General features: G+C 38.8%; 1 protein-coding gene across 4 annotated transcripts in view; it reads right to left on the bottom strand.

Moving 5' to 3' along the window:
- GADL1 (glutamate decarboxylase like 1) overlaps positions 1-25921 on the bottom strand; it is an 83433-nt gene that overhangs the window by 34735 nt on the left and 22777 nt on the right. For all 4 annotated transcript variants that reach the window (XM_010398906.4, XM_019285883.3, XM_010398907.4 and 1 more), the window contains 8 exons: positions 25799-25878; positions 25629-25683; positions 22200-22316; positions 15364-15428; positions 15035-15116; positions 8033-8232; positions 3803-3854; positions 683-772 (listed from right to left, as the gene is read on the bottom strand). In XM_010398906.4, coding sequence (XP_010397208.1) covers positions 683-772; positions 3803-3854; positions 8033-8232; positions 15035-15116; positions 15364-15428; positions 22200-22316; positions 25629-25683; positions 25799-25878 — 741 coding nt within the window. The remainder of the gene's footprint in view (positions 1-682; positions 773-3802; positions 3855-8032; positions 8233-15034; positions 15117-15363; positions 15429-22199; positions 22317-25628; positions 25684-25798; positions 25879-25921) is intronic.

Raw genomic sequence — 25921 nt, 5'->3', positions numbered from 1 at the left:
AGAACACCAAAGCTCTTCCAAAGATGAGCAAACAATGAATTAAATTCAATTCCTCACAGAATAACTTATTCAGTAAAACATAATACCAAAATATGTAGTGGCTTCTTAATTAAGTCTTAACTAATGACTCCTGACTAGTAAATTCAAAATTTTACTGCTGCTTTTTTTCCAAGATGTTAATGATTTTCCATCAGGATGGCAAAGAGTTACCAAAACACTCATCAGTGAAGTTTTTCCCACATTATCTTCCCATTGTATTCCTGTTGTCATTTATGTTTAACATCAGAAATATCTTGTTAAGCACTTCCTTGCTTGCATTATCATAGATTATCATAGATAATGCAAGCCAAGTTCCAAGGACAGCACTAAGTATATGAAACAGGTAATGAATAATCTGTCTAGACAAGAGATGTGAAAACACTGCTCCTCTCAGTTCTGCCAGCTGCTAACAGCTTGGACAGCAAGCTGAATACTTGGTAATGCTTACACCTCCTATATTAAGAAAATAAATAATTAGCTTTGTCTAAACCAAGAAAAAACTTAAATCTTACCAACATCTATTTAAGGATTAGATCTCCATTCTACTGATAGGTTATAATGGTGAGCAAAGCCAAGGGCTATTTCACATTCTTATCCGGCACACAGATAAATCAGTAAGCCTCAGGTAACATGTCACACTCACCTGGTGTAGCTTCTGCCAAAATTCAGGTCCGTCCTCCATTTTTCTTAAGCTTGGTGGGATGTACCAAAAGCAGATGTTTGCATACTCCGGCTAGACAAGAGAACAAGTGATTGCTTATAAAATGTAATAGATGGGGCAGGGACACATATTATAGCTTTTCAAAGACTCCTGCTTTATTTTTTGGGGGGTGAAGCCTTTGCATTTATACCCTTTTCTTTAAAGCCTCCTTCTCCGAGTCACCTTTTGTTTCCCTTTTTTTTGAAACTAGAAATAATTTTTCATATAATCCATTTCTCTTCCTGCTGCCAGGGGCTCCTTTTTAATTTCTTCTTCCTATATCCATCTTTAACTCTGTTTTACTCAGTAAAAACTTTGGCTAGAAAAAGTGTAAGAGAGGCACAGAAAAGTAACTTAACAGAATTCTTATTTGAAGCAACTTTAAAGAATACATTTTCCTTTTAGTGTTTTGAGGTTTTTTAATGGAAATCTCCAATGGTGGCTTTTATACAAACACAAAAACTCAGGTTTTGTGACCATTTAACACTTGCACACCTAGTCTACTGAACAATGCCGATCTCTTTTCATATCATAGAGCGCACTACATAGTGCTAGAGTTAATGCTGAATTTCTCAATTTCCACATTTTATAAGAATCTCAAGACACCTTGCAGGGTATGCACCATATCCTGAATGTATCTTGTCTAATATCTAAGCAGGCTTTTTGAGCAAAGACTGAGACTCCACATCTCTGCTTATCTCCAAGGAAATTTTGCTTTTAAACTCAACAGAGTTAGTTGCAAGACTCCCAGCAAAAATGGCTGTTCACCATGCATTATAAAATAAGGCATTTTGTGCTTATGAGGTTTCTATATCATATATGATTGAGAAAATGTTCCCAGCAAGCCAGTCCAGGGTCCCTATACATTTCCTGCTAAGTTGTAACTTTTTTTTTTTGTTTACCTCTATAGAGAACAGGTAATATGAGGAACGATATGAGGAATAGATGTACCTTCTGATCCCATCCAACACGACCCATAAATCACTAAGTCAATCTTGACCTACACTATTTGCAGCACAGCATTCTTATAGCATCTAGATTATAACATGGATTATGATAATTTGGATTGTGAACTCACACACCCCACTCCTCTCCCACATGCCATCCTCATTAGTACTAGCTGAAAGAAAAAACACTGTTAAAAGGGAGCTTGGTAGCTGAGTCACACCACCTCTTTGCCTCACTCTGGATGTGGCTGCTATTGTGATCCCAGGCAGTGTCCTGAATGAGGAGAGCCCACCAGCTGAGACATGTTCTTTCATGAAAGGCCACTGAGAGCTGCTCATATCATTTTCCGCTTCACTTCAAAGAATGCATTAAACACAATTTAATCATCAAGAAGAATATCATTGTCAGCAGGAACTGAGCTGCGAACCTGCCATGTGCTGCCGCTGAATGGAATAAAGATCAGTTCTTAAAATCATATTTCTTTCCCCAAAGAGTGTGCATTGAGTACACACATAAACACAGACCCTGAAAAGGCAACGCCTTCCCCATAAGCACAAGCACTAGCTCACTGTTACAGGGTTTATTGCAAAACTATTTAAAATCAGATGGCAGGAACAGACAGATGGCATACATTACCATATTGCCATTGCCTTCTTGATTATCTCAGTTTCCTTTCACACATCAAATACATCATCGCCCTCTGAAAATACCATTCATCCCAGAAAACTACCCCCAGCCACGCTTCACACTCTATTTCTGGTTATCTTGTCACAGCTCTTATCCAAGCAGGTAAGCAATTACATCACAGAAGAGTTCAGGATGACTTAAGCACAAGTGGCATTTCCAGGCCATAGAGCAATTCTTGTTACAGGTTTTTCCTCACTGAAGGTATCAGAGGATCATCTTCCTAACTTTTTTGTCTGAAGCCCAACTTTCCTTCAGAAAGGGCTCGCATAGCTGGGCCTCACTGCCTCACAGCAGCCTTTCTTTGAATTGTAATTGCTTATCCCCCCCACACACCTGAAAACTTTCTTAACCCCTTCAACCTCTCAGCTCAACTTCTCAACTCATAGAAGAACTCAGAGAACTCGAGTTCTTTCTCATAGTCCATACTCCATCACTCGCTTCAAAGCCACTTTTAATCCAGGTGTCCCATTCCTGCAGGAACTACACAGCAGCCTCTGCTCTTACCAAGAGTTTTCACATCTACAACAGATCTGGGCTCTCTGCTAAGATCTACAATAACAAGAAATGGACAGCTTTTAACAGACTTGCCACTTTACAAACCCCATCCTGTGCTGCTGGCCTAAAATTCTTCAACTGATCAGCAGTTTTCAAAGCTAAAGAGAAAAGGTTACATTGCGTGAATAGTATAAAATATTTTTCAAATTTTTTATTTTGTCTAGCCTAACCGGGAATGCTCATGGTGGCACTTACTCCACTTCCCATCCTCCTCCATTTACTCTCTTCCTCCTGATCCCACATACCAGCCTGTCTTTCATACAAGTACACTTCCAACAATGCAAAAGTTTTTTATAAAAATCACAGGTCTTTGCAACATCCTCAGACATCAGCCTTATTAACCAAACAGCTGAGGACAGGTGGAAAAACAGGACTGAAGCTCTATTCCCTTCACTCACTCTCCCCCAGGCAAGATCACCAAACAGGAAATAAGCTGACAGGTTTAGTAAAGACAAGTGAAACATACAACTTTTAGGTGGTTTTTAGGAAGATGGGAGTAGAAATAGAATTAGGGAAAAAAATACAGACTTTAGCAATGAAAAGTCCAATTTTAGGATCAAACTATTTTTCCATCCAGCACACAATCTTATCTGGCAAGCACTGCTTTTTTACAGCCAGCCTCTGAACTCTCACAGAAAAGTTCTCCATCTACACCCCCTGAGGCAATACAGGACCAGAAGCCAGGAAATTAGGTAGAGTGATGGTAGGGAATACAGAACAGGTTATGTGTGTTCAATCATATCTGTGGATCTCCAAAACATAACTTATTAGATTATATAGTTTAAATACAAATTGATAATTGACTAAGAAGAACAAAATCAAACAATGGACACTTCCTAACAAAAACAACAGTTCAATTCCATTTTCACTTACCTCCAAAAGAAGCTGAAATCCCTCTCTTTTTTTAATTTCCTCCACTAGATATCTGTAATTAAAAAGTCAGGGGTTTAAAGCAAGAACAAAACAATACAAACAGACAACAACAAAACCCAGGATCTTAAACATGTATTTCTTTTCCCTTTTTTTTTTTGCACACTGAGAAAACAACAGAGTTAAACCTCGTTTCTACCTGCTGTGAAAATGCAATAGCCATCAGTTCCTGGAAACAAAAGAAGGCTACAGCAAGCCAAGGAACACTGAGGAGAAGCCAAATTCTGTCCACAGGCACAGATTTTCAGCAGAGCCACATGGCACAAATTGATCCTATTTGCATCAGGTTGTGAGCTTTCCCAATGCAAATTTCCACTGATGTTGCTCTTTACAAATTGATACCTCTATCCCTTGTTCTCAAGTGCTGATACTATGCTGACATGTTATTTCATGGTCACCCTGACACCTCTTGCATTCTGCTATCACCAGGATCTCTTAGGTTATCTGGACATACTTCAAGCTCAACAATTTTCCCAGTACTGCCTACATTCCAAGAGCCCACCTTTCTGTTCAGCCACTGCTTATGTACAACAATCCCTGGATTTCCTATGCTAACAACATATTAAAATGGGAATTTCTTTTCTTTCTCACCTGTCAAGCATGAAAAACCCAGAAGCCTTCAATGGAAAAATGGGTTTGAATCAAAATTTTCATACAAACAACTTCTATTTACAGAATTTTTTTAAAACATGGCCGCAATTTTGCCATGGCACACATCACACAGGAATTCTGAAGCAAAGAGGACATAGATGGGACTTCTGTCTTTCTTCGCCTCCCTTCAAAGCCTTCCAAAGAAAAATTTCAAAGAATTCAATACAGATTCGTGCTGCTTTTCCACTCCAACAAAATTTAAGTCTTCTACACGAAGATATTGCTGTCTAACATTAATAAACCCAACACAGTTAAACTGTGCTTTACTGGTTGTGCACAAATCTGTTCTTCTCTTGCATTCACTGTTTGGCATTTTCCTGCCTGAAGCTGCATTACTGGTCATCACACTAGTAATTCTTTTAGTTGAGAAAGAGAAATGTGAAAATAACCTCCCTTGGTCCTATGCACACGCCCGAAACTTGCCCCCGCAGGGACACCCCTAGCACAGTTGCCTCTGCAACACCTTCTCCTCAGCAGACATGCTGCAGAAACAGGCTGGCTGGGGAAGCAATAAACAATACCCTGGATGGCACACATTTTTCAGAACAGCGCCTGGGGAGCTGCTGTGCTGTTTATCATTGCTGTGCCTGTGACTCATTAGCTCCCAGCACACACCCAGCAAAGCCACCTCTGCGGTGCAGGGCCAGTGCCCACAACAAGCAGCTCGGGGAGTGGTGTTCCTCTCACTGGAGCAAGTCAAGGTTCTGGTCGTTTCTGCCATGACCATTCAGATCCTCCTGTGTGCATTTGTTTGTTATCTGGCTGCTAATGCCCACACTGTCATTTAGGTTGAAAGAGAGGAATGATTATCTGTAGGGTAATTATCTTATGTCAAACAAGCTTGCTACTTCTGTCCTGTTTATTAGAAGATACTTCTCTGTGCCGTAAAACCAATATTCAGCAACATCAGCAGGTTATTTATATGACAGTAGCCTTCAATTTATTTTTTTCTTTAATAAATTATGAAAGAGAAACCTATGCATAATCACTTCCTTTTTTTTTTTTTTTTTTTTCATTTTAGGTCTTGAATTTTTAGAGCCATTTCTCAATGCTTAATACCTTTCCCTCTTACCTCCAGTGCCTTTATTTTATATGACCTGGGTATAAAATCTGACATAGGCTACCTGATGTTGGTCAGGTTCACAACACTGTTAATCATGTTCTTAACTACGCTGCCAATAACCTAAGAAGGCAGCCATTAGAAAATCCATCGCCCATGATTTATCTTGCCAGGATCATTTGATGGCAGTGGAGCAATTTACTTTGTGCATCTTTCCACAGCTGACAGTGAAGTTTTATTATCGTGTCACAGCTGTAGTATGTTAGAAGGGCTCCAGTCCTAGTGAAAACCAAAGTACACAGAGAAATGTCATTTGCTATGATTAAGCCTTGCAGAAAATGAGGGGTGGAGATCTGCCGTGAAAGTAGACATATGTCTGCTAACAGTGGGTGTCAGAAGAGGAAACAGGCAGAAAAACTCCAAAGAAGATGAAGCGTAAGATGCAGAGGTGTTTATATGGTAACTAGAGTTGTATTCTAAAAGCAGTTTACTTCTATTTTCTTTTTAGTGTACTTTATAAAGCAACATCCCTGCATCAAAAATAACTGGGGGGAAGAAAATAAGCAAAAAATTTCTGAACTAATCAGCTGGATGCTCTACTCCAGGTATTTTAAAAGCAAGCCTTTCCAAATAGATAGCATCACTATGTTCCTGGGACATTTAATACCCTGAAAGAGTGATTCATCTCCAGAACAAGCAGATATTACAGGAATAGCCAATAGGCAAAGTTTGCTGCATCAGAATGCCTGCAATCACCCTAAAAAAAAAAAAAAAAGAAATCTTGCCCTTAAATTCTACAGTCAGGGGACTAATTCCAGAATTAATCCAAGCCTGTGTTCAGGAGCACTGAAATACTACCCTTGCAATCAAAGTAACATCTAATGTAACAAATGAGGAGAAAGGCTGCACAGCTGAGTGGTTAGTAAACCTGGTACAGTGCCCATGTCCATGCACACTCAAGATGGCAATATGAAGAATCTATTTCATCAGATAATGCCTAAAAATTAAATTTCTTCCTAATGGAAAAACAAACCAAAAACCAGAAGAGACAAGCCAGTCCCTCTTTAGAAGTGTTACCAACTGAATCCTAATGTTAAACACAAATATCGATCCCAGAAAGGTCATTAATCACAACACAGTCAGTCCAATGACCTTGGCCAGTGACCTCGATGAGGCTGAATTCTCCTACTGATAGCGGAAAGAATTACTTACTCTGCACAGACAAAGAACAGTACAACAAAAACAAGGTGAAATTTAACCAGAAGATATTAAAAAACACATAACCAGCCAAAAAAATGAGTAGCATTAAAAAAATAAAATAGAGGAAAAAGTCACAGCTTTTTTGAGTTTTTCTGGTTTTGTTTCTTTCTTTTTATTCCCTTCAAATCCACTCTGGGTTTAGGTCAGGGGTATTTTTATTTTTTCTTTAAGTAACTTCATTACTGTGAGACTATTCTTTTAATTTCCATTGAAGTAAACATTCAATTCTTTTCTACTTGTTACTTCATATAAAAAGTAAAATGTCAATATCAATGATTTTACTTAAGGCAGTGTGTAGGTAGTTTCGTTAAGTTTTCATTGTGCTTTATCTTGTACAAATTCTGAACAAACATTTTACTTAAAGTGAACTTTTTTAATGGGCCATTACCTTATTTCAAAATTATTTCTTCTAAGAGAAGAGAATACCACATGTATGGAAATTTCTTCCCAGAAACCAAGATATCACCATCCCTTTATAAACACCTTTTACCAAGAATTTTGCTGAATTCACTTGTGAAACTCAGTTCTGCAAGACCAAAAACTTAGTGAAAGTGAAGAGGTATGGGGAAGGTCACAAGGAAAAGGTGTTTCTGTCCTTAACAGAACATAGTGTAAGCATTAAGAACTTCAGCAAAATTGTGGAGAAAAACCACTCAGTATGTGAGAACAATATTGCTTTCATACACCTCTACTAGATCATAATATTAACAAAGTGTCCTCATATGAGTTTTCCATGGTCAGTTTTTTGCATTTCCTCATTCATGAGGAATGACATGAACAGGAAAATTTGCTTCTTTCCAGACACAGCTCAGATTCTGGCACATAGGACTTCTTTTACACCAACACCAGAACACGCAGTTGAGCTAAAAGTAGGTGCTTTGGTAAATCTGTCCTATGTCTGGTTCAGATAACATAAATGTTCCACAATACAGACTGATAGCCTAATTTTGATTTCTATGTTTACCAACATCTACACTTATTGCTAAAAACAATAATTACCATTAAATATTGTAGCAAGACACTAATTATTATTGTTATTAGCTCCTCCTATTATACGCAAACAAAAGCCTCCTATTATACGCAAAAAAAAGGAGGGAGGGAAAATGTAACAAAGGGGTCTGTTCCAGGATATGGAGTGTCAGCAGTGCCAACATTTCAGCCAATCTAACAGACTAGACATATTCCAAACTGTGAGGCAGTACCTCGCCAAAGCCAGTGCTCTGTTTACTCTCTCCTCAAGGCCTGTTGTTCCCAATGCTTTCCACATAAGCCAGAACTTGAATGCATCCGGACGTCTGCTGCACTGAATGGACTTGTCACCAGTGTCGTAGCTGACATCATAGAACTTGTCCTGCTGGAACAGGTACGCAGCCTCGGCAGAGTAACATTTCTTCAGGAGGCCCTATGAGGAAACACGATAGAGACTTAGATCGATGAGAAGCTCTTTCAAACCTCTTCACAAGCCAAAGCCCTTCTTTTCCTGTCTGTACCAACTGCTCATTTAAAAAGATCTGGATATGCAAGATAATATCCAAAGCTTATGGTGTGGTTTAAGAACCCCAGATGAACCTAAACTCCATGAAGTCAGCACTGACAACACAGAAATTTTATTATTTTCTTCATAATGTCATGGAAGAGCAGCAGGCTGAAGAGGAATTTTGACTCAGATCTCAAGAAACCATGGGAGTGGGTAACACACAAAGAGTTGCCCCAAAAACGTATATGGATATGGAAGAGAGAAGACGGACACATCTGTGTTCACTGCTCCAGTCTTTAGATCATAGAATCACAGAATATTCTAAGTTGGAAAGGACCCACAAGGATCATCGAGTCCAACCCAAGTGAATGGCCCATACTGGGACTGAACCCACAATCTTGGCATTATAACCACCATAATCAAGAACAACTCCTGAGGAACTTCCTACATGTTCACAAATGGCTTAATCTGTTCCTGCTTTGATTAGTTGCAGGTAGGGAAGATTTCAGTCCCAAGAAATAGATGTTTAGCCCTTACAACCAAATAGTCACTGTGGATTTAGCATAGGTTGTCTGACTCTTCGAGCAGAAAAACCTCAAGGAGATTAGTACCACCCAATTTTTTTTCCCTTTCACAGTTCAGACAAACACGTTTGAAAATAAACTTAAAAAAAGATACTTTCACATATGATAATCATGATTTCTAAATAAAATTATTTTTATTCAGCAATCTCCAGCCTACAGCTTCTGAGGGGCGACCTGGGCAGAGATGAACAGCAGAAAACAGACAAAGATTAATGAGTAGTGTGGCAAGTTCCAGCAGAGAATGAGGCTGGGAAGCAGAAAGCACAGAGGCTCTTACAGGTTTAAAGGTGCAGAGGAAGAGAAGAGACACAGGACTGGCCATTGGCTGAAGAATGAAATATCAAAATATAGTCTGTAATACTATGAAGTAGAGAGAAGGGCTGGCAGAAAGCAGGCTACAAGAGCAGGGATGGGAATGGCCCTACGAGGGGCGCAGGAGACAGAAAACATAGATCTGTCAGTGCTAAGCAGAAGAGCACAATTCACTTTCCAATTCAATATCACTCTTCAATTTGAATCAACAAAAAAAGTATTTTGCATTTCACCCTTTTCTCTGCATCTGCTGCAAGTCTGATTTTGAAATGGCACAGTGTCTGATATAACTCTTAATCAAAGTGTCATATTCCCACAACAGAGGTACAGTTCTTGACCTACATTCCAATACCCTACTTATGACTTTGGGATCGGCAATAAAATGGAGTAAAAAGGTCCAGACAAAAGAAAAAAAAGAGAATTAATCGACTGGCATACACAGGACAACTCTGCCTCTTTCCTAGACTTTTCAATTCCCTCCAAAAAAGCAAATCAAATAAAAAACCCCACCTACACACATATTTGTAGATCACAAAAGGAGAGCACCACCACCAAGGGTTCTCCACAACTTCTGTAAGGATTTGACAATCCCATTGTAATATTTTGTTTGATAAAAGTACAGCAAATTTGGTCTGAACTCTTCAGTCACAGGAGCAGCACATTCAGCCTTGTGAAAAGACAGTTTATATGACAGCGTGGGGGAAAAGGAGGGCCAGTGTCTGCTGTCCCTTTGCAGAGTGATAATGTGCAGCTACAGCACAGGGTAGCCACAGCCAGAAAGCCAGTGCTGAATGCAGTGTTTTGTAGCATATAAGATTCTAACACCTACTTTCCAATTTTCTCAAATAAAGAAAGGCAAGAAGATGACACTAGAAACCGCAGAATACTCAAGCACTGGGGCATCCATACTTCAGTTTCTTCATGGCTTGGTTTTCTCTGGCTAGTAGCTGCACAACGAGGAACAGGAGTCATTCTGTCAAGATATTGTGCTCTATTCATTTAGACCTTCATACCTTTACTACCGGGAGAAAAACAAGTTTACTAGACATAGTGTTAAAAAAGAAAAAACAAAAAAGCAAAAAGGCAGCAACATCCCCAAATTTAAGCTAACTGCTTTGTCTCTTACTGACCTAAAATTTTGCACAGCGTATCTGCAGTGAGTGTACAGCAGGGCTGATCAATGTGGCACTATCTCCTGCCTTATCAGAATGCAATGCAGCACAATAGAGGAGGTTGCAGAATAGTAGTTCCCCTCATGCTTTTCATCTGATAAATAGTAACCATTGTTTGTCTCAAGAAACCTGAACGCAGTTAGCAGTATTACAAAAGATTGAGACGTTCACTGAAGATCACAGGACCACTGCAGAGTTACATAGTTTTTAAAAAGTGCTCTAGAGTGAAAATGCAACAAATATTTTGATGTCCCTGATGAACTCAAATTCCTGGGAATGTAGCTCATTTAAAAAAAAAAAAAAAGGCAGGTACTGTTCTAGTCTCCTGATGAATCTGAAGGTGGTTTGATGTTGGTTTGATGATCTTTCTTCCATCTACTTATCTTACTAAGAATGCAACGTGCTCAAGAAATCCTGCTGAAGATACTGATAGTATAAATATCCAGACGCAAGTACAGTGACATCCTCCTGCATGTCACTAGAGAAGAGAGGAAAAGAAACAAAAATCATCCTTTGTGAGAAAGAGAGAAATATTCCAGAAGAAAGGTGGAGGAGGAAGAGAAGGGAAGAAAAAAGGAATGGATGACAAAAAAAAGTCATCTCAATTTTCCTAGTCAAATGATGAAAAAGTAGAAGGAAAAAAAAAGGAAATAAATACGCATTAAATACATTTTCTAACTCAACGCTCTCAGTCCAAAGAAGACCCCAACAGTTTTCTACACAGTAACTGAGGTGCTCCATCTGTTCAGAAGAATTGCAAAAGTTTCATTAGAACTTCCCCATTTGACAACTTTGAGTTTCTTTCTTCAGCATCTTTTATCTTTCTACCCTTTTTAACGCAAGTGCTCGGCTTTATAGTCAGTCTGTTAAAGTTTAGGAAATGGAAATACTATTTTCATAGAGGCCCCATTCCACTATGAAGTTTCAAAGAGCTTTTGATTTTGATGAAGTCTATGGATAATTTCTGTGTGTTCTAATTAATGGCAAATTGATGAAAATATATTGATACTGAAAGCAAGAGCTCCAGTTTCATAATTCAACATATTTTTCTCAATGAACAGACTTACCTACAGCAAGTCTTCTGATCTCTTTCCATTTTCATTGCTAGTTAAAAGTGAATTTCAATTTCATTAATAAAATATCTTTTTCCCCAAGACAAGCATCTCCCTGATTTGCCTTATCTGTGGCAATAAAGACAATCTTGAAAATTGTCAAAAGCAGTGCAGTGTGTTAGGACACTAGAGCAATTCACTTCAAGAGGTGAGAAGGAGCTCTCAGTTGTACTAAACCCAAGCAAAAGCAATGAGAATAGAGCATTTTCTGCAGCTGCCCTGGAAAAGAATCAGGGGCATAAATATCTCTATGATATTTCTAATGATGAGGAAGAGATTACATGTGGATGGCTACCATCATCACCTTAATCAATTATATTCTGTACTAAACTGAGATTTCATTAGCTACATTGAGACTTTATTCTTAACTAATAAGTAAAAATTCTGCTTATTACCTAGAACTGATTCTTAATTACCTAAACTAGTGCTTCACTCTCACGGGTTACAGAACTTTGGCAGTGGTGATAAACAGTAGTTCTCTGTCTATATGTAGATAATATTCATACAGATATGGATGACAGCAAGGACAAATTGGAGTAGCTCTGTGGTTTTAAGGGAGTATGTATAACCCAACACCAATTCCTAGCATTTTAAGAACATATAAGACCAAAACTGATTTCACCAATGTTTTGAGATTATTGGTCCATCTAGCTTTGTGTTTAAACATTCACTGCCACTTATGACTCGGCAATACCAGTGTTTTCTGAGTAAGACTATCTTGTTGGAGAAGTGATGAAAGTTACTCAGGGCATGCCAGTGAAAAAGGAATAGCTGAGCACTTCTTGAGCGCTTTAAGCACTGAAGAACTACAGTCATTGATCTGAGCTTTTACACAGGATTAACCAATCTCTCTTTCCCTTTGGTGAAAATGCTTTTCTCTTCTAATCAAGTCAAACACATTTCTCTTTTCTATCTCTACCTGCCTTGGAAATATTCCAACTTTGTTTCACTAAGGCTGGAAGATATACTCTTTTTATCAGCATTTCACTGCAGTTAATCTTTTTTTCTAGTTTTTTTTAAATCTGTACAGAAAAATATTTTATTACAAAGTTTTTCATTCTAACAAGCCAGCTGCAATGTCTTAAGTATATGAACACCGCTGAACCCCATTGAAGCAATGAGTCAAAAGAAAAACCCAAACAAAAAAAAAGCTGCTATTTCTTTTGTTAATGGGAAATTACAGTGCTGCCAGTACAGCTGAAATGTGACGACATCTTCTAAAGATTATTTTTCATATGGAAAGTATGAAAGAGAAAAAGAAAAACTGAAGGGGATTAACTTGGTCACTTATAATCAACTAAACCTAATTCTGAAGTATTCCACAGTTTTCAAATGGACCTCAAAGCAAATGGGAAAACAGGCTAACAAGACTTCCTTAATCAGTCTTTCAAAGGGAGATAAGGCAATTCATAAATGGGTCTTAACATTTGTGATTAACATTTTGTTGCTTTGATGTCTTGCAGAATTCAGCACTTCAGAATCTACCTGAGGTCCCTTGAACATTCACTAGCAGAGCAATGTGTTCCAGACTCTTCCAGCTCACATCTCAGCATCCAGTTCCCACTGATGCATCCTAACCACAGTGTGAAGGAATTACGTTCCCATTTAAACGCATGCTTCATCTTAGCCATAGGTATTTATGTGCTTTAAGAGAAGTGGAACAAGCTCCCAAGTGAGAAACTGATACATGTACTCTTCCCTTCTCTTACTGGTACAAAAATAGCATTTTTAACAGGAAACTGGATTCAGCTGCCTGTTCTGGTATGGAAAGGATCAAAGTGAAGCAACATTTTTCTGTCAAAGTGTCTTAAATATGCATTTGATCTTTTTTTCTTAAGAATTTATATTCCAGCTAGTTAATCAGAAAGTACTCAAATCTATGTGTGTCTGTTTGCATATAAAGACTTCACTGGCACATACACAGAATGAGTAAGAGCCAATTTTCCAGGAATTAGACGCAGAGTAAAACACCCTTTCTTCCTGATGCAGCAAAATCTGCTTTCCAGAGCATCTCACCATAAAACAGGATCTGATGCTATGATCCATGATACTTCTGTTTTCACCCCTCAAAGACCCAGGATTCAGCTCTACAAGTACTTCCAACACAACATTGCCTAGCTGTGGTTTAGAAGTGGAATAGGATCACTCTACCAGACCTTACACTGCAGGGAAGGGGAATACAAGAAGGTTGCCCGAGCCCTGAAGTTGGAACAGTGTTCATAAAGGGACTCTAAATGCTAGAGCACCTAGAACATTTCAGTCCTCTTCATTTCTTCCCTCTTTCTTCCTGAGAAATTTCCACTATTCAGTCCAAGTAGCCTAATCATTACCTGGGGCAATATCTACATACTGGGCCTAATTAGTCAAAAACACAGCACTGAAATCTTCCCAAGCCTGCAATTAAAACACCATATTAATCTTAGTCAATAGCTTCATTCTGTTTGTTTCTCATCTTGGAATAAAGCAATGGATGGTGACCCTGAAATTTAATCCTCTTTAATCCCACACACTCTAGTCTAAGGAAATGAGGTGGCACACTTCTCCTTGCTGTCCTGCCATGTCTCACCCCTGACCTAGAGCAATCGGCCCCAAGAGAGTGCTCTTTGGTCCTCATCAGTTCTTACTAACAGAAGTTAGTAACAAATTACATGGATAGGTAACCTCAGCAGCTGAATAGAAAATATCAGGTTTTTTGACAGAGATTTATTAAAAGTAATTTCCAAACCATGGCCGCAAGATAGTGATGTAAACCCTAGGGGCTCCATATCTTTGTGATGATCAGTCTTTTACAACCTATGGAGTGTAAGGTAAAACTCACCCCTAATGGTGGACAGTGGGCATAAGTTTTAGCAGCTCTGAGTTTGAAATGAAGCTTGAAATAACTAACCTCTTACTGTTTTGTTTTAAGATAAAAAGAATGTCACAAAGGCACAAGAAGGGATTTTTGCTACATTGCAGAGTCATCTTGAGAGCAGAGCTCTGTTGTTTGCTTGCTATGCCTTTAAATTAGTCATGGCTTTTAGGGAAGTCTAAATCACCCTGCTGTTGAGGAAGAACTGGTAGAGTGAGGAGAGAAGGCTCAGCACCTTTACCTGCATGTGCTGTAACTCCTATCCCTCTCCCACTTTGATGCTGCTGTACAAGGGGACGTGAAGATGAGCCCTGCCTGCTTTAAACAGTCGCAGCACTGCTGCAGTCCTGATGGATGACAGCTATTCTGAGGGCTTTGATGAGCTCGGTGTTAAAGTGTGCCAGGCCCAGGTGACAACATACTCCATTCTGAATGCAAATCACGTACAGAAGTTAACTAGCAAGGGCATCAGCTGCAAAATTTGACCACTTGTGAGTACAGTGACTTGGATCGTTTTCACCTTGCTCTTATTCACCCTTTATTAATTGATTAAGTGGTGAAATTCACAATAATATAATTCAGCCCTTTTACTGCAGTATAGTAAAACTGACTTTCAGCTATTTTCTAATTATTTCCACTTCCATATTACAGAAATGACAGGCTATTAGAATACAAAAAAAAGTCAGGAGTACTTACAGAGTTGTCTTTCACCAGAAGAGCACAGCACTGGATTCCTGCCAACAGCATTTTATGGGGATTCCAGGCAACAGAATTAGACCTGCAAAAATCATAAATGGAAAAAGGGAGGTGAAAATTGCATCTGTAATCATGGGTACTTAAGAATAAAACACAATCCAAGCAGACCAATCAGATTTCCTGTACACCCAGTCCCACCACAGGTTCAGAAATTTCTCCAAATAACAGTAATTTCTGTTTTGAAAAATGCAGCACTTATGGAAGCCAACAGGCCACGTAACTTTCACCTCAATTCCTGGTAAGTGAGCCCATGAACTAAATTGACTTACCTGTGGATACCATGAAGAAGTCTGCGATGCTTCCTTGATATCAAAGCTGAGCCACCCCAAGAAGCCTGTTGGAACATTTGTAGAGCCAAGAAAATATTATTTGTAAAAAGTTATTTTGATAATACTTCAACTAGTAATTTCTAAAGATGTCTTATCTCATTTAAAACTTAGTTTACTGCTGTCTTGGGGTGACTTTATGATATGTATCAAATCACTGCCCTATGCCCAGAAATTAATTTTTGTGCCTTTCTATGCCTTTAAACTGAGCCTGAGAGGGGGGACGAAAACTTGAGCAAAACATTTTCAAAGCAGTTTGCAGCTTGTTCAAGGTCACACAGAGATAGAGACTTTTTTTTCAGCTGAGGTAGGAAAGCAGGAGGGAAGGGAAGCACCCGGCTTGCTTTTCTTTCCAGCCAGCTTTCAGCAGTTTTTTTTCTCAGCTCCTTTTCCTCTGGGGAGTTGAAATTTTGTTTTCCTGGGACTGTTTTTTTCCTTTTCTCTCTGCTGGACTGTTTCAACATCAGAATACATTGGGAGGAATTTCCACCGAGGCCTTGGCCCTGGAGGTGGGCCCACCGCCCCATCCCATCTCCAAGGAGGGGGAGAGAGAGATCTACGGAAGGACTCTAAAATTTATTATTTAGCATCATTATCCCTTTTCCTGTGTGTTTGTTAAATAAATAGTTTTTATCTCTTTCACTTTCCTTCGAGGACTTTTTTTTCCCCAAACCTGGTGGGGGAGGGGTGGTTATAGCCTGCCTTCTCTCAGAGGATATACTTCTACATTTGGCCAAACCGGAACAACTGCATGGTCAGTGGGCTAAATTTTGCCTTTAGTTTCATCTCCTGAAATAAAGATGGCAGCCTGGGGCTATGTCTGAAATAGAAGAGGTGGTGGTCTGCGCCACTACGTGCGCCACAAACCAGAGTGGCCCTTCTGTGTAAGCAAGGGCAATGAACTGAAACGTCCTTGCATAAGCAGACTCATTCCTGATACCAAAGAGTTGCTTCCTTTCCCCCAGCCTTGACCTAAGCAATAACCTAAGCAGAAAGCCCCACTTTGCACATCTTCTTCCTGCTAGCCAATTCCTTTCTGAGAAATTCACTGGGGAAAGAGTAGACAGTGATAATCTCTGCCAGTTGCAAAGTCCAGGCTCAGATTGTGCAAAGATATGAAAAGCAAAGTCTGTCAGTGAGCAGTAGCAGCACTTATGTTACCAGCAACCCAACTGACCTTAAAATGACTAAGACTCCCTCAGGTCATCTAAGAACTAAGTGTAGGCTCTAAGAATCACTTAGGCCTTTCTCTGTAGTGAGCAGCTCTCCACTGAAACTCCTTATTTAGTTCAATCTACTCTAGACACCCATCATTGGGTGACACCTTTGGCAGATGTGTCTCTCCAGGGACTATAGAAAGTACCCAGGCAACAAGCTTTTATTACACAAGTTTAATTTCTGGACAACCTGAATCAGAGAATGTGATCCTTTCTCATGAGTTCTTCAAGGATCATCAGGTGCTGTGAAACTTTAGTTCTTAAACAACAACGTTTATCCACAGAGGAAAGGTGAGGAGATCATGCAAACACTAGACGTGTCACACAGTGCATTTGAGAAATTACTGATAAATAAATAAATAAAACTATTTTCAATATTCATGCAGGCAGAATGCACTTAAGCAAACTACCTGTGAAGCAAGCAAGGTTCTTTAGAGACACACAGAAGGCATCAGTCCACAAAACATCTGAACTCAGCTTATTTTAAAAAAATATTTGTAAAGAAAAAGAAAATTGCTGATGTAAAGATTCCTGACCTAAGCATAGAAAATATATGCTTGTTTGGTTTTTGTTCTTTTTTTCTTTCCTTGAAATAAAAATACATGATAGCTGATACATGAATTTATCATCAGTATTTGCTTCACGGGCCATATATTAGGAACAAGAGCTGCTATCTCTGTAAGACAGGATGGCAAAGGCTCACAAGGGACATGAAAGGTTATTAACTTGTCTTAAAAAGTCATTCTGATTAATGCCCCAAATTAATGGATCTCATCATATTTGTCATGCTCACAACATCCTTGCTGAGACAAGGGCTGCTGCTCAGGCTACAGGTGGAACCTAAGGTAGGAAATTGTTTGCCTCAAATTTCATAGTAATCCTGCAGAACCATGACTTGTAACCTCGTTTCTCCAGCTAGTCCAAATTTGCCATGTTATGGGATGACAATCTAACTGAACTTTCTATTCAAAGACAAATTTAACTCTTCTCATTCTCTGATTCAATAAAGTCAAAACAGTCACTAACTTACTCCCTGATTTTCAGAATTTATAAACAACCCATTAAAATATAATACATTTTTACAAAATTTGCATCCGAAGATTTGTGTGTTTGAAAAAGCTGACATTTGCACACTGTTTGTGAAAAACAGGACTAGAAAAGCATTTGAGAGGTCATCTCAATTGTGTGCCACCCCCAAAGGCAAGATTAGCCATACTCCTCTCATTTCTCTCAACCACATCTTTTCTAGAGGTTATTAATCAACAAATCAATTAATCCTGTAATTAGCATTAAAGTGAAAAATAAAATGCAGAGAGAGACCAGCAATTGCTGCCTTCACAACACTATTGGCCCTACTTTCTGCCTTTGTTTTAAAAACTGCTACCGGAGACCTAGATGAGAGAAATTAGGTTACTCTCCTTGAGCCACAGCAATACAACATGAATTTGTGATCCATGTTTCTTTACTCAATTCAAGGAGCAAGTGCATAGGGAGCCAGGGCTGGCAAAAAAAAACCCCAAAACCAACAAAACAAAATAAACAAACAACCTTCCCAACCACAACAACAACAACAACAAAAAACCACAACCCTCAGAAACAAACGAAACAAAAAACAAAACACCATGAATGAGAAGGCACTTAAGAAGACAGAATCGTTGGCTTTGTCTGGTTTTAAAGTCCTCTCTAATGATGGAAGCTGCACAACTTCACCACCTAATTTGTGTGTAACAGGAATAACACATCTTTAAATTAAAGTGTCAGTCCTAAACAATGTTACCTCTTGTCACACCTCCAGCGGCCAGGAGAACAGATTAGTCCTTTTCTTTCAGCAGCACCTTTTAAGGCTTCTGTAGACTATTGTGTACTGTCTATTTGTCTTCTCTAGTTTAAATAACATCAGTGCTTTCCATCTTTCCTCATTGGTCATAATTTCTAGGTATGATTCTGTTTATCTACATTGCTTTCCCATTTTCTAATCTTTCTCCTGTAGGGCCTTCTTGAACTGCATCTTTTTATTTGCAGATGATCTAGATAAAGCAGATGGCGTATGAAGCAAAAAGAAAGAATCATTTTATGTACCTCCTTTATTCAATTCTGAATGATATTTAACTCTATTTGAAAATATCACTGATTTGTGAACTAGAAAAAGATCTGGGCTTTACAGTAAAGATCTACTTTCTAGCCAACAATCCCCAGCCTGTGTTTGTGCACTTGATTGTTGCAGCTTAGAATTCTATCTTTATTGAACTGTAGCCTAGTTTTTCCTCTTTTTTTCTCCAAATTGTCAAAATCCCTTTGATTTCTAATCCTGTCCTCCCACTCCCTTTTCCAGAAGTCTTAAATCATTTTCAAATTTGTCAGGATATTCTTTTTCATCTAAGTTATTTAATGAAAATACCAGATAATTTCTACCCGAGGATAGACCTTTGTGGAATCCTGCTCAAATTTTTTTCTCCTTTCAGTGACCCACTGGTAACTGCTCTGTGGGTATGGTTTTCCAGCCAGGTTTTCACTCACTACCAGAGCAGCAGCTTGGCACGTTTCTCTGGCTTTCTGATGAGATATTGCAAAGACACAGCAGAGCTGACTGCTTCTCCTCCGTCCACAAGACTACAGAAGGAAGGCAGATTTATCAAACTAGGTTGACACACTTTGTTTAAGACAAATCCAGCTGAGAGCAATGCAGGGGAGGTCAAAACAGGACTATTACCAACCCGTGGCACACACAATGTAATTGGTAACAAGGTACAGAAAATTACTGTGTTTGGTATGCAACAAATCACTTACAGCTGAACTATGGGAATCAGTGTTCACTGCATGATTAAGCTAATTACCTAAGCATGGGCTAATAGGTCAAACCTGATTCTCTCTACCGGCCTAATAATAAGAGAAAAAAAATAGTCAAAGTCAGGACCATCAGGGAAGAAATACTCATACACAGCATTTAAAGCTACATGAAGACAATACATGACATACATAAATGCTGGAGAGCATATTGATGATACAAAACAAGTTATTAAGAAAGGCATCACAGATGAAGGTTGGAATACAATAAGTAACTGGATTGCTGTAATGTGAACAATATAAGCTTGGCATAGCCTCTGCTCTTAGGCTTGACTGAACAGCTTGGCTGCTAGGACAGTTTGGACCTACTGGTATTATTTTCCTAAAACACTTTCCTTAACTCAGTTTTTCTCTCTGGTTTGTCTTCATGTGAGAGTTTATCTACTATTTCTGTCTTTATTGAAATTTATCTTCCTGAAGCTTACTGAATTTATGTTGACATTGTCCCTTTTGCCCTTTCTAAGAATCAAAAGCTTTATCATTTCATATTTAATGGAAAGAGTCTCCCTAAGGCAAACACATCAATTTTTGGGATCAGAAAATATTCTGAAATTAGATGAATTGGTGTAAATCTGGAAGCAACACCACTGACATTCACATAAGATATTCTTAGTAACAGCTCATGGGAGTACTTACAGTAGATAATCTTGATGTCTGTCAATGATACATGAAAATTCCTAAATTAGACAGAACTTTACCTGGGTTTTACTCTTGGTTTTAATTGTACTGTATCTTTTTTCCTTCAAAGTTACAGCAGGCCTAAACACCAGTGCTCACTTCTTGTAACTCAGACTGCATAATGTGTAAATCATTCTACAAGAAGCCAGACCTTTCAGAGGACTGTAGATTCTCAGAGATTTCAAAAATATTACTGCCTATAGTGCTAGGAGGTATGCTTGCTTAAAAAAAAAAAAAAGTTAAAGAAAAAATTCAACTCTTCTCTGTACTTCTTACAGGCTTTCTGAATGGCACAGACCAAGTCTCACTGTTCCTGCTCACATAAAATTTCAGTAAATCTATTTCTAGTGGTGCTGTGAGAGAAAAAATGTCACACTTAGAATCACAGTCTGCTTGTTTTACCATAGCACAGTTGTATATACACGTGTATATACTTGTATATACACATGCGTGCCTGATGTCACTTCTGTGGAAAGTTTTCAGTCTTTCCCCATATCGTGTTCTCTTATAGATACAGCTAGGAACTTTTAACAAAAAAATAGAGAAACATCCACTCAACCCCTCAGTGAGTGTGAAAGATGAAGAAAATACTGATAGAACTTCTGGGAACCACTGAGAGGCTCATAACATGAATCACATCTTAAGAGAACAATTGTTCTTCCAGACTGCACACCCAAATTGTTACTGGACATCTGTTCTTCTACTGGGAAACAATTAACCTCTGACAACTAAAGTCATTTTAAAACAGAAAATTAACTTAAAGATATTCCTGGATATTTTTACCTTAGTTTAATATGCAGCAAAACTGGAAGAAGAAAGTTAGTTCTTTTCAAAACACTATCAGCTGGCTATGGTTCTGAATATGACCCAGATTTATCCCACTATATTTTAGTTCAGCTACAGGGAGACTACTCACTGTTCTCCTACAGTCACTGGAGATGGCTCCAGCCACATCCATTTGACTCACCCAAGGTCCAACACAGATTCCAACTACATCCCTCTTTCCACCAGCCATACACAGACACACAAGAGAGTTACTAACATGTAACTGGAGTGCTGCACTTCTGCTGAAAATCTGATGAGTCCTTCTCAGCAACACACAGCTGTGAGGAGGCTTGGCAGACATTTTAAATATTAGGCCTAAATTTTGCATTTTTGTCTTCCAGACAACAAGAAAACTCTTTTGACTCACACGTACAGTGACTTTATTTATTAATGCCTGTGAGACATTTATTTGAAACATGCGTCACTGCCTACGTGATATTCCTTTAGATACTCAACATTAAACAAACACTTCAGAAATTTAGAGCAGGTCTGGAAACATCCATAAGCATCGCTCCAGATTCTCTTATTGCTCCATGACTTTTAATCTAGCAATTCTGCATTTGTGGCATTGCAATTATAAAGAGAATGCAACTTCAGAAAATATGAAGTGGCCTATTTCTAGAAAAATACATTAACTGCTAAGTTTTTCAAGTAATAAAAGGGCACAATTCCAAAAAGATTAACGAAGGGATTTTAACATCCAACCCTAAAATTACAAAGAAATTTAAAAAAAAAATATCTGAACAGTTTAGGAAAATGTCAGGTGATATACAGGAAAGTTAAATCTGTAAATATGAAACAGAATAATTTATGACTGGTTCAGCCAGAAACATACCTTTATTTTAACATGTACGAACCTCACACCCCAATTCTCTGTCTATTCCCCAAAAGGACATGGGGAGAATCAAAACTTACTCTTGAGTATAATCACTCTTGAGGCATTTTTAGGAGATTGCAAGAAGAAATTGATTATAAAATAATTTTGAAATATAACCTGACAAGAACAAAATGGCTTTGGCTGCTTGTCAGAACCAAGTCATTTGCTGATTTGCAGCATATGTAACAGAGTCAAATCAGAACATATTTCTGGTCCCTATGCAAAGAAAAAGAAATATTATTAGAGCCCAACTTCTAAAAAGAAATATCAACAGTCAAAGTAAAATAGCAATTATAAAAAACCAGTGCTAAACAAAACCACACAGTATACGAACTCACATCAACATGAAGCCAGAGGCCATGCTTTTCACAGATATCAGCAATTTTATCCAGAGGATCAAATGCTCCCAGCACAGTTGTGCCTGCTGTAGCACAGACAAGAAATGGTGCTGACCCCTGCAATAGGATTCAAAACAAAAAAATTATCCTTTGCACTGCTCATTTCCTTTTTGTATACTTGCAGAGCTAAAGTATAAAAAGATCTAGGAATGTAGGACAAAGATGCGACAATCAACATTTTAGTTTCCCAGCAGAAGGTACTGCATTTAATAGTGCTGAATCTCTTTTTTTTTTAATTAAAAGAAAAGACACTTTCCATTTCTAGTTAACACCATCCCAGGGCAGACTTCTGCAGCTTCAGACTGTTTTGACAGATGCTAGTTTTGTCAAAATCAAAACATACCAGATATTTGACATCTCTCTTTATACACTGATTTTCATTTCTCAGTCTTCCACATTTCACTACCATATTTGCTGTCATTCTGACTGATAAAATAAAGCTACTAGCTCAGCCAGCAGACTGCCCATGCAAGGAAAGGGCTCATCCCTTTAGAGTTTCCACCTGCACTGTCTCTGCAACACCCCTGTTCTCTGCCTGGTGAAGAGGAATCTTCAGCTAGGGAACATGATTTGCCTTCAGCCACATTGGCACGTACCATGACAGGGACAATCACCAACTGATCCCATGCCTGACCTACAGCTCAGCACTATTCCCTTGCTCCCACTCCTGTCTAGGAAAGAAGAAGGGCTGTAGACAGTAACTGAATGTTAGAAGAGAGACCACTGGAAATCTCAGACAGTGCTAAGGTCAGGCAGGTGGGATAAGGAAAACTTTTGTCAGGTTGTGGTCTCAGACAGCCACTGTCAGCCATCCATCTTTGCTTTCCCTTCGGCTGACAGCAGACCAGTTCATGGACCCTTGCAGACCTGTGTGTCGGCATCTACTTAGGAGCAGAAACTGCAACAATGAAAAGAATTGGTGAAGTCTGTAACAACTCCATGAAATTGAGGGTATCAGCCCTAGCAATGAGTGTACAGTCTCACTTGCAGGTAAACACATGCTGAAAGGACTGCTCTGCACGGTTCAGCATCTGGCCTACGAAATGACAACACAGTTACTGAAGAGGCACTAAAGTGGTTGTTAAATAGTACAAGCTGGGATCACTGAAGTTCATCATTTGCAGTGAATTAAATCTCTCAGATGATGTAATTGTGTCTACAGAGGTAACTCAGTGTAGCTTTAGTGAAATCAGACATCAGCTGAAAAATCAAACTCCACACAAGTCTTCCACATATCATTACCGAGCTGAAATCTGCTCTCTTTTTTTTTTTTTTTTTTTTCAAAGTGTTGCTACTTTAAGTATCTACAGACAGACAGGACTGATTCACATTTGCACTCTGACAGTTTTTTACAGTGTAGACAACTGTGAGAAAGGTACATAGTTATGATTTATCTGTATTTTAAATTTTCTTTACAAATGGCTAAAGCAGTGAAAAGTAACACTGGAATGAACTTAAATTAATCCCATACATTCACAAAGACTTACGAGCCCTTAATTCACTTCTTGGTCATTTATTCTGAGCTACCACAACAGTCAAACGAACTTACAAATCAGCCTGAAGCTCAAGTACAAAACACTTGCAAGTGAGGCAAAGATGTATCCAATGCATCTATCTTCTGTTAAGTGTTCCCAGCAATTTTCTCCCACAGCTTCATCAAAGTCAAAGGTTCTCAAGCAGCCAGTTGGCAGCACAACTGAATACAGGGACAAGCCACAGATCTCTACAAACTCCAGTAATTGCTACCATTATACTTTTCCCACAAAGAAGGGAACTAAATTTTTATTATTCTTGACAATATAGTTAAAGAAATCTTCCTGCCTAAATTCTCTAAAAAGAGGCCTAAGACTCTTGCTATTCATATTCAGTGATCATTTTGTGCTTCTATCACTAGTAAATACATCCTCTGCTGTCTAGAGTCATTAGAATATTTACTGTAATTCATTGAAGTGTCCTTCTGTAAAAGCTGTAAAGTAGCACTTTATCAAGTACAGGCACACTTACTGAAGCTCTGATGAAATGAAAACCTCCAATACACCTGTAACTTCCATTAAAATGCAAGTGAAATTGTGTTTCCCTGTAAGCAGAGAATTTTAATATAGAACATTTGCTTTTAAGTTGCAGATTTCCATACTGAGGCTGACCTTTTTAAAAAAATCATAAATGTCAGATGATTCCTTTCAAATGACCATTACATGTACTGTTACATGAACAAACAAGAATACCGTTTTCGCAAAAGCAGAGTTGACTCTCCTGCAAGCCGGCTTTTTCTTGCTCTGTTTTATTTCAGTCCCTTTTTTTCCCCCCAGTTTGCTCAAATGAGTAAAGTACAGGTTGTCATCCTCAGATAACACAAAGTACAGAAGGAGGCAAGCAAGGGAGTTTGCTAGGTCATTAGGGCCCCCATGTAACCATAGCTCTGCTATCCAGCATGAAACTCAAATAAGAGATGGTTCTTTGGCAGAAAATGTATCTAAATCAGAACTTACTGAAAGCTGTTGTGGCCATGCCAGTGCAGGACAGGACAGGGCTGCCTTGGCTTTTTATCAGCCACAAAGGTAGATTTCCCAAGATAGGATTCCATGGAATGTATTGTCCATGCCATGGACATTGCACTAGTTGCTTTGTATTCACTGATCATGGACTAAGGGCTGAGCTCTGAAAGTGAGAAATAAGGTGACAAGCCAAAAGAAGATCCTCTTGGAAGTCACGTTTAGTCCTTCAAGCTCTCTAAAATAAATTATGTTGACTATAGGTAAGCACTGTCTTACAGATTGTGGGAATGTATGTTAATGTTGTCCAAATACACACATCAGTGCCTTTCCAAATGCTTGCCTTTGACTTTCTACTTGGCAAAGTCCCTAGGGGAAAAGAGGCATACCTCTGCACTCTGGCTACAATAATAGAAAGGATGGAATTTAGCATTTGAAGCTTGTAAGATAGTTTTAGAGACTAAGTTACACGTTACCATTCTTGGTCACTACAGAGGCAATAGAGCAATAGCTGGTGTAATTAACTGAAAAACCATTTTAGGAAAACATACTGCATCCATTTAAAAAAGGATCAAGGGCAAAAGAAATCCTATAAGAAGTGTGCTAAATACTTCAAAGCAGCATTGTACTCAGGACTTTCATTAGCAGTAAACACCCTGTGGAATTTTCCTCCCTTCTAAGAGTGTAGAACCCATAAGCCTTGGCTTGTTTCACAAGTTTGTGGCAAAGAGATTGCACCTGTAAGAAAGACATTGTTACGTTAACTGCCCTATTTTTAAGATTTTGGTCACTCTTAGTTTTCCTTCCATTCACTCAGACACAAGCACACAGTCTGCATACACTCCTCTCTCCTTCATGCTCTCTCTCCCCCTCTCACCTCTTTCCTGGCCCGCTGGACTTGTTTCTCCAGTTCCTCAGGTATCATCTTACCTCTAAGGGACACAGATTTAAAACTTTTTCAGTTACATTCAAATAGGTTAGTTATGTACAGCACTACTGCATTTTTAAAAGGCTCAGAGATCACAGTCACGGCTTTTGCTTTCTTACCTTTCATCTGTTTTGATGAAGTACACGTTCTCTGTACCAATACCCAGGAAGGAGGCTGCCTTCTTCATGGAGTAATGGCACTGTAAATGAGAGAGGCACAAAAAAAAAAAAAAGCACATGCAA

The sequence above is a fragment of the Corvus cornix genome, chromosome 2 (genome assembly GCF_000738735.6).
Source record: "Corvus cornix cornix isolate S_Up_H32 chromosome 2, ASM73873v5, whole genome shotgun sequence".
Classification (NCBI taxonomy): Eukaryota; Metazoa; Chordata; class Aves; order Passeriformes; family Corvidae; genus Corvus; species Corvus cornix.
This window is presented reverse-complemented; position numbering and strand designations above follow the sequence as displayed.